Genomic DNA, 10395 nt, shown 5'->3' with positions numbered 1-10395 from the left:
TTTATTACAAAAGCACAAATAATAAAGATCAAGAAAAAAAAGGAAATTTCTACCAATGCCAACAGGTCAGGTGACAACTATACCCATACCCCTATTTATTAAAAAAAAAAGAAGACCTTTACAACCAATTTGATTTATTTAAACATTCAAGATTTCAAGACCTAAGCTGACTATAAGATAGTGTGTTGTCAAAATTGTGTGAATAGGCCAGCATGTTTGATACCTTACTAGAGAAATAATAGCACTGCAATTACAACAAACAGTGCTCAGAAGATTGAACCTTATTATAAATTAATGGACTTATCAAGTTTTGAATTTGGAAAACTCCTGTTAAAGCTTCAGAAATTTCAGTAACAACATACTAAAACCGAGTGTTTTTGTTGTCTTTTTATTGGTTCAAGTTTCTCCATGCATTAACACTATAAAGGTCATATGGTGACTTTCAAGGATTACTTGTTGAGGAAGACCTCAGGTGCCCCTCTATGAATTGAGTAATCAACAGTATAGAGCCAGGTCGAATGGCATAAAGTTAAAGATTGGTCTGAATCGGTACTGTAGGTATAGGTCTATTTTCATAACATATGGTTACAAGTTCTATAGACAGATATATTAAATGAAACCCTGTTCTACTGTTTTATAGCTACAACCAAACACATGATTAGCCACGTTTTTTACAAAGAATTCTAACACTCACGTGATTTTGCCACTATAGACAAAGAAGGAAAAAAACTGGTGTTAAACTGCCAATAAACACCGGTTAGGGACTACTTGTATATGCGCTGTTATGTTTTTACCCTCAATTGTATAGTTTATAAAGCCATTTAAAGCAACAATAAAAAGCATTTTTATTTATATTTTCAGTTCGTATAATGTTTTCTTTTCATACAATACCGAAATAATATCTCACATACACTAACGCCACATATAAGATCCATATCAGTTAATAAATATTTTGACAAAACGGCGCCAATCCGTAAGCAGCGTAATGACGTCATCCTAAGTAAACAACTCATTCATAAACAAGCTGACGTTATTTCATACATACAAGAATGATAAATGGGGCACTGATGTAAAAACAATACGACGTAAGTTTTTATTGTTGAAAACTTGATAAAATAACGTTTTCTTTCTTATTATTTCTTTTGTTTAATAATTTCTATATCTTCGCAACAGTAGGGTGCGAAAATCGAAGAGCATTATACGAAAATCGGCACCGGAAGTAATTTACGCTTGCAAAATAACATTAGTGATTTTCCTTATTTTATCGTGTTAGAATCGAAATAACATCGGCCTGAGAGGTGTATATCGGCTATTTAACACCGGTTTTGTCATTTTGATGCAACAAAATTAATTAAATCAATTCCTGCGCATCAAAACTCCAAACCGGTGTTAAATAGCCGATATACACCTCTCAGGCCGATGTTATTTCTTATATATATTACAATAGTTATTATATTATAAATCATAATTTAAAATGTGCACACAACATGATCACAGAAAAACAAATATATGTATACCTCCCCTCCTGTCTGAAATGTTTTATTATAGATAGATGATACAATGATCAAAAATTGATAATATAGATGTATCATACTAAAATTACTTATACACTTGGTTGAATTACAGTGGACACAATAAATATGGATAAGTTAATATTCTTTTTGCCTGAATCAACAAACACTAAATTATAGAATTCCTTTAAAATAGACTTTAAAGTATTCAAGTAAAATCATGGGAATGTATTTCTGTGTGTGCTCTCCCTTTTATGATAAATATTCATGCATGATGCAGTAAACTTTAATTAAGTCATAATGTGTACTTGCATAATGCTAAATTCACAATCTAAAAGTACGTATTAAGTACATGTACACTACATGTATAATTTTCTACAATCCATGTATACAATCTATATACATATATCTATTTATCAGAAATACTGAAAAATATATGACTTCATATAAATGATTGTAGTGGAAATGTAAAAAAAAAGGAAATTTTTCTCACAAAACAAGGAAACTTGTACAATTGTCTGTAAAATGTTATGGTTCTAAGGTGAAATGACTATCAAATAATTTACTTACTGAGTAGTAATGATAGTAAGTACTTCTCCAGCTTTAAAATTAAGATCACCCTTCTCTTTACTGGAAAAGTCACATATTGCTTCAAATAATCGACCCTGCAGAAACAAAAAAATTATATTTTATTACACATATACTTCTGTATCTTCAATTTTTTCAACACACTATATCAGGCAATTATTTCTTTTGTTAACAAGAGCTGTCCATAAAACAGCAAGCTAAACTATACTCAGTGCTTGACAGGGGGCACAACTCTGTAAAAAGGGGACTTAGAGTTAGTGTACCTGTGATCATCACCTTAGATAATCACAAGTTTCAATCCATTCCCTTCAGTAGTTTTGGAGTTACCAACTTGCACACAAAATCTTAATCATTATGTGATGCAAATGCCAGGGTGAGAAATTATCTCTCCCTGTTCTTCGGCTTACATAAATACATGTGTAATTCAACAACAATAAAAGAAAGTTTATTTTACAGTCACTTTAAGAAACTACAAGAATTCAATTCAACTCCCATAACTCAATAAACTAAGAATAAGTTGATAAAGAGAGTGGTTTGCATCTTTTTTCAATCCAATTTATACAAACATGAAAGTTTTAAACATTTTTATTTCACTAATTACTATGTAATAGATAATAAGCCACTTGCTAATTTACTGATAAGGCACCATTTAAGAAATCAGGATTTCAATGAAATCAATTTCAGATCAGACATTAGTAAACTTTGTTTCTGATATTCATAGACAAGAATTATTTTCATAACACCAGCATTAGAATCTTTTACTGTCACAATGTGAAAAATTGAGCAAAACCACTTAACATATGTATGTACTGGAAAAAAAAGTTTCTAATGGTATTATTTAAATATTAAAGGGACTACTTTTTTAGGACTTGTTTCTTCCTCATCATCTTCTTCCTCTTCTGTTTCCTCCTCTTCAACTTCCTCCTCACCTACTGTTTCTTCTTCTTCAACTTCTTCAATCTCTTCCTCATCATCTTCATCTGGTTTACCTTTTTCTGTCTTTGATACTTTAAAAAAAAAGTATTATAATAGAAAGTTGCGATCAATTTTCTTTAAAATAGTGTTAAGCATCTGAAGATTTTGACTTGAACCATTCATTTTCCATGTAGTTTAAACCAACAAGAAAAATCATGTCATATTTTTTTATCCTGCTACTGTTTATTTTATCAGCTGGATTAAACCTTGATTAAACACATGGTTAGCAGCAAATCAAAACTACATACAGACACTGTTTTTTACTTTGTGATAAATAGTTTTCAAGATAAGCAGAAACTATTCTGACATTTAAGACCCTGGTGATCTTGATCTTTGAAATAGAGACCCCAAAATCATAGGGGTCATCTACTAGTTATGACCAATTACTATGTGAAATATGAAGACTTTATAATAATTAGCTTTCAATATATAGAGGTCTATTTTTCAATATAGACTACTTGTCCACAAGTACTGGCAAGTCTTGAAAGCAGGCTTAAAAATGACTTTCTAATGTATGTGCTTAACTGTTTCTTCAATGACATCAAAAACAATATATTTTTCTAAAAAATCAATCTTTAACTTTCTTAGGTGTCTCTAAAGTTTCCCCAGCAGTCTCGTCACCTTCTTCATCATCATCCTCTTCTTCTTCTTCCTCTTCTCCTACCTCCTCCTCCTCCTCTTCTACCTCCTCCTCATCATCGTCATCATCATCATCTTTTTCATCTTCATCACCTTCTCCTAATTCCCTTTTTAACTCTCTGATGAAGATTTAAATTTAATGTTATTTTAAAAACAAAATATACCTGTACATCAATAGAAATGGCATCTACATTATATTGTTATACAGTCTTATATATAACTACATAACTAAGTAACTACTTCCCCAGTAAACTTAAGGGTTGCAGTACCAGTCCCCAATCTGGGCCATTTTCTGGAAGAGGTTTTGATAATTATGATGTAATCCCTAATCAAAAGCATTTTTCACTCAGGAAGCCACAGGGGGTAAACAATTAATCTTTTAATTGATCAAAATTATTGCTGATAATTGTTTGTTGGAAGGGGAATGTAGATATACCAATAAAAGGATTAGTGTCACCATTGCAATGCTGTTAGGGGATTATCGTTCGTTATTAGCGTTCTAGACTAGCTTATAAAAGCTTGACAATAAAATTATATAAAAATGTAAAATTTCTTGCTTCAAAGTAGATTATCTTAGATTTTTTTTTTACCGGGACATAAATCATCTCCGGGACAGACACCTTATTTCCGGGACTGTCCCGGACATCCGGGACGTTATGGCATGTATGCCTAAAAATAATACAATATTTTCAAAAAGCTTTTAATTGCATGTCTAATAAATATGTCCAAAATTTACATACAAGTCAAGAAAAAATAACTTGGGAACTAACAAAGGTAACTCTTATTTTGAAGCTGTGAAAGTTTGAGAATAAAGGAAAGTGAAAGGGAAAAAAGGTCAAGTATAATGTTTCAGGTGAAATTAACATAAAATTGTTCTCTGCATCCAGCAGGGATATATCCATACCTCTTTATCTTTATCTCTATACAACAAAAACAACATTAATTAACAACGGTTCAAAATAGTGTGGATAGTTTGAGTATCTTATAAACGAAGCTGTCGGTAGGACAGCAATGCATGACTATTCTTAGTGCTTGATAGTAAAAGAGCCTTGATAATGTAAAATTTTCTGAGTTAATAACAAAAGGACAAATGTTTTCTTTAAATCCATGTTACAGTTACAGGCCTTGGAGAGAGTCCTATTATACTCTCAAAGAAGAGTATAAAATTTCAACTTGTTTCAATAGAATATGAAAATATCTGAGGTGGTGTGCAAACCTAAATGTAAAAGGGGCATAATTCTGTCAAAATGCTTGATACAGTTACCTCCTCCTGTCTACAGTTTTGGGTTATAATGGTGTGAACAAGTGTGCAAAGTTTCAAAGCCATATGTCAATGGACTTTGCAAATAGTTGAGGTATTACAAAAACTTTAACGTAAATACTAAGTTATAAAAGGGGCATAATTCTGTCAAAATGCTTGATAAAGTTACCTCCTCCTGTCTACAATTTGGGTGTATGATGGTGAACAAGTGTGCAAAGTTTCAAAGCCATATGTCAATGGACTTTGCAAATATTTGAGGTATTACAAAAACTTTAACATAAATTCTAAATTGAAAAAGGGGCATAATTCTGTTAAAATGCTTGTTCCTGTCTACAGGTTGGGGTCATGATGGTAAACAAGTGTGCAAAGTTTCAAAGCCATATGTCAATGGACTTTGAAAATATTTGAGGTATTACAAAAACTTTAACATAAGTGGTTACGCCGACCCCGACGCTCGGGTGACTACAATAGCTCTAATTATTCTTATCGAATAGTCGAGCTAAAAAGTTATTGAAATAATTCTACATGCAAACCATTTGGAATGACCGAATTTTGGAAATAAAAAACAACAACAAACAAGAGCCCGGTTTGAGCCGGGTGATGCTCCCCGAATAGGTATTGGACACAGGAAAGTACACCTCTTGTAGTTTCAGAGTTATGTCCATGGAAAAAGTTCAAAGAGCAATAATTCCAAAATTAGGAAAGGCAGAGTTACTGTTCTTTGCACTGCACTTCTAATCACTGTTATCTATCAACTTACCAAGATTCTTGTTGATATCTCTTATGGTTTCCGAGTTATGTGCTGGACAACTTCAAAGAGTAAAAATAAATAAAGGGCAATAACTCCAGAATTAGGCAAAACAGAGTTATGATTCTTGTGCATTGCACATCTACCCATTGAGATACATCTATCTACAAAGTTTCATGTTGATATCTCTTATAGTTTTACAGCTATGTCCAGTACAAGATTTTTCTTAAAGGGGAGATAACTTAAAAATGAGGCTTAACAGAGTTATGTTTTTTTTGCACTGCACTTCTTCTTAATGAGATCTATCTACCTACAATGTTTCATCTTGATATCTCTTATAATTTTAGAGTTATGTTCCGGACAAAGTTCACTGTTAAAATTAACTAAGGGCAATAACTCCAAAATGAGGACAAAAAGAGTTGTTGTTCTTATGCACTGCACATCTACCCATTGACATCTATTCACCTACAAAGTTTCATGTTGATATCTCTTATAGTTTTAGAGTTATGCCCCGGACAAGATTTTTCTATAAGAGGAGATAATTCAAAAACCGGGCAAAAAAAGAGTTATGGTTCTTTGACACTGCACATCTACCCATTGAGATCTATTCACCTACAAAGGTTTCATGTTGATATCTCTTATAGTTTTAGAGCTATGCCCCGGACAAGATTTTTCTATAAGGGGAGATAATTCAAAAATGAGGCTTAACAGAGTTATGGTTCTTTTGCATTGCACTTCTACTCAATGAGATCTATTTACCTACAATGTTTCATCTTGATATCTCTTATAGTTGTAGAGTTATGTTCCGGACAAAGTTCAAAGTGTTGAAATTAACAAAGGGCAATAACTCCAAAATTAGGACAAAAAGAGTTATTGTTCTTATGCACTGCACATCTACTCATTGAGATCTATTCACCTACAAAGTTTCATGTTGATATCTCCTATAGTTTTAGAGTTATGCCCCGGACAAGAATTTTCTATAAGGGGAGATAATTCAAAAACCGGGCAAAATAGAGTTATGGTTCTTTGACACTGCACTCCCCCTCAATGCCCTCTACCACTGTATGAAGTTTAAACAAATTATCTCCAAGGGTTTTCAAGTTATGCTCCGGACAAGAAAACGGACGGACAGACGGACGGACGGACAGGGCGCCACTCGTGTTTTTTTTTAATTTTCTTTCTTTTCTAGAATTAATGCCTAAAGGAATGATGAAAAACCATAGAATCAGCACTTGTAATTTTGTTTTTCAAAAAGAAATTCACCCCTACCTTTTAGGTTTTTTATTTTTACTCTTTTTTTCTGTGCCTTCTTCATCTTCTTCATTATCTTCTTCTTCTACATAAGTAAAATACAACTACAATATTGGTTTTGTGTCAGTTTTAACCCTAAACCAGTTGAATTTGTATAATGAATATGAATATGGAACAGTCTATTCCAGGTTAAATGGATTTCATTATTAAAATACAAAAAATTGAGCTAGTAACAGTAAAGAGTATAGTTAGAGAGCACAGGTGTGAAAGCTGGCCTGATTCCATTCTTGTGGCTATTCATTTTTGTTTCCAGAAGATAAAGGCTTAAAGTTCTTATCGGACAGTTACAGTATAAATGAACTTGGATTTTTTTACCAGTACTAACATTTTTCAATGCACAAACTACCAAGAGTGATAATTCTACAAATTCTAAGGCTAAAACATTCTCAGTAAAAACATTTTCATAATATATTTCCCTCTATAGCTTTGTTTTAAATCATACAGCATATAGAAACATTCACATCTTCCTGGTAGAGAATTACCCTTCTCTGCTTCTCTGTACAATACATCAGCCATGGGATAGCTAATAAGTAAAACCAGGAATATATGAGTGTGTAAACTTGATAGTTTCCTTATATTACATGTATAGAATTCCTAGTCTTACACAATATTTCAATATACAGAAGTAAAGGGCCATTGATACACCCAGCACAATGCACTGTCAAATAGCATTTAGCTGGATAAATCATGTTGAGGCAAGATGCAAAAGCAATATAGGAGTTGAGAGACTCACAAAGAAATAATTCAATTCATCTGTCGTAGAACTGAGAGCATATATAATCATTTATTACCCTTCAAGATTTTCTAGCCCCTTTTTGATTGGATACTGATCCGCCATAGAAAATGATATTACTGAGCCAGACGAGTAATATGCACACTAAATTTCCATGTTGGGTACCCCACGTTGTAAACAACATGCGCTGTGGCGATGCGCGTACGGTTCGATTATACACAGTGTAAATTCCAATATACAAGCACATTTTAACTGCCAAATAAATAATATTTACCAAAATAGAGTTACGTGAAATATTCTCATCAGTATTGAAAACAATTATGACCTCGTCAAAGCTTGATATAAATTACAAAAAATAGTCTTCAACAGACTACTCCTTTTCTCTTGTTTAGATTCGTTAGGTACCAAAGCAAATACGTCATTTTTTTCTGTGACGTCATGATGTGGTGAAGGGGTACCCTAAAGGGAATCTTGTTTAGACGTTTCATTTGAAACAGCAATAATTTATTTTATCGTCGTCTTACTCGACAGGGAAAGGGTAATAAAATCATTATTTTGGTTTTAGAGTGAAATATGTGGATATATTACCTGCCAAGATAAAATAAAATCTTAGCAGGTAATATATCCACATATATCACTCCAAAACCAAAATAACATATAATATCACCAAACCTGGAATTATGGCTGTGAGGATGTCTAAAATGAACAAAAACTCTTTTTCTCTTACCTTCATCTGATTGTTGAACATCTTTGTATTTATTGAACATCTAAAAAAGGAAAACAAAAATAAAATGTAACAAAATTCATTATACTTTATTATCTTATGCCTTCAATTCTCAAGTCTGAGATATATGGATGCTGTTTTCAAGTGTGAAATACATTGTTCGATATCACATATATTAATATACACAAAATAAATTGTTCTAGCAAAGAATATTATTAGTTATCATTTTTAAAATGTTCATAATGAATCATTAAGAACCTCTTTCAAGCAACATTTTAAAAGAAAATATCCATAATTAAGATACATTTCTATTGTTTTCATCAATATTTGAAATCCTTGTAGAAAATGTACCCATTTTTAGACCTTTCCACTTTAAAACCATAAAAAGACTGCTGGGATAACACACAGGTTGAGTACAATGATATAAGCTTTAGTATGATAAAGAATGGTTTACAAACCTTGAGATATGTAGATGGTACAGAGCCTTTCTCCCCTTTCTCATTTTCTGCCTCCCACCAACCATCTTCTCTGTAAAATATAAAATAAACATGGATAAAACATAGCACTTAAAAAATAAAGCTCACTGAAATTCTCGTTTCGAAAGTCTGAAATATAGATCTTAATGTACTGATCTTTGAAATTTTGATATCTCTTCCTACAACTGTAACTTATATAGCATTTACACATTTCAAATGTCTTAGATATTTTTATCACTTAAACACAGTATAAAACTAAAATTGAATATGTTTAACCACAATAATAACATATCAGGAAAAGTAATTTTTTGACAGAAAAGTACAATAAATTTGTGCCTTAAAAGTAGTGCTTATCATTGGGTTTTTTTAGCATGGAAAACTTGTCATACTGAACAAGTCAGTAGTTTTTTTAAACAGATCACTTGATTGTGAAAAGTTTCAATTGAACTAAGAAAAGTGACTATGTGAGTGTTTTCCCATAAAAAATGGGGTAAATATGACCTCATTTCACAACTTAACATGTATAATATCTTTCGTTTATTACAAAAGCACAAATAATAAAGATCAAGAAAAAAAAGGAAATTTCTACCAATGCCAACAGGTCAGGTGACAACTATACCCATACCCCTATTTATTAAAAAAAAAGAAGACCTTTACAACCAATTTGATTTATTAAAACATTCAAGATTTCAAGACCTAAGCTGACTATAAGATAGTGTGTTGTCAAAATTGTGTGAATAGGCCAGCATGTTTGATACCTTACTAGAGAAATAATAGCACTGCAATTACAACAAACAGTGCTCAGAAGATTGACCCTTATTATAAATTAATGGACTTATCAAGTTTTGAATTTGGAAAACTCCTTTTAAAGCTTCAGAAATTTCAGTAACAACATACTAAAACCGAGTGTTTTTGTTGTCTTTTTATTGGTTCAAGTTTCTCCATGCATTAACACTATAAAGGTCATATGGTGACTTTCAAGGATTACTTGTTGAGGAAGACCTCAGGTGCCCCTCTATGAATTGAGTAATCAACAAGATAGAGCCAGGTCGAATGGCATAAAGTTAAAGATTGGTCTGAATCGGTACTGTAGGTATAGGTCTATTTTCATAACATATGGTTACAAGTTCTATAGACAGATATATTAAATGAAACCCTGTTCTACTGTTTTATAGCTACAACCAAACACATGATTAGCCACGTTTTTTACAAAGAATTCTAACACTCACGTGATTTTGCCACTATAGACAAAGAAAGAAAAAAACTGGTGTTAAACTGCCAATAAACACCGGTTAGGGACTACTTGTATATGCGCTGTTATGTTTTTACCCTCAATTGTATAGTTTATAAAGCCATTTAAAGCAACAATAAAAAGCATTTTTATTTATATTTTCAGTTCGTATAATGTTTTCTTTTCATACAATACCGA

The 10395-nt window shown here is 32.1% G+C and overlaps 1 protein-coding gene across 2 annotated transcripts in view; it reads right to left on the bottom strand.

Moving 5' to 3' along the window:
- Nucleotides 1-2041: 2041 nt before the first annotated feature.
- The window catches only part of LOC132757586 (glutamic acid-rich protein-like), a 29357-nt gene continuing 21003 nt past the window's right edge, over nucleotides 2042-10395 (bottom strand). The window contains exons 9-14 of one of the 2 annotated variants that reach the window (XM_060748905.1): nucleotides 8949-9018; nucleotides 8494-8533; nucleotides 6992-7058; nucleotides 3696-3832; nucleotides 2958-3106; nucleotides 2042-2176 (exon numbers count right to left, since the gene is read on the bottom strand). In XM_060748905.1, the coding sequence (XP_060604888.1) occupies nucleotides 2078-2176; nucleotides 2958-3106; nucleotides 3696-3832; nucleotides 6992-7058; nucleotides 8494-8533; nucleotides 8949-9018 (562 nt within the window). In that variant the 3' untranslated portion in view covers nucleotides 2042-2077. The remainder of the gene's footprint in view (nucleotides 2177-2957; nucleotides 3107-3695; nucleotides 3833-6991; nucleotides 7059-8493; nucleotides 8534-8948; nucleotides 9019-10395) is intronic. The other variant, XM_060748907.1, reaches the window with a different exon arrangement.

Source organism: Ruditapes philippinarum, unplaced genomic scaffold (assembly GCF_026571515.1).
Source record: "Ruditapes philippinarum isolate M1 unplaced genomic scaffold, ASM2657151v2 ctg2001_1_1_1_1, whole genome shotgun sequence".
NCBI lineage: Eukaryota > Metazoa > Mollusca > Bivalvia > Venerida > Veneridae > Ruditapes > Ruditapes philippinarum.
This window is presented reverse-complemented; position numbering and strand designations above follow the sequence as displayed.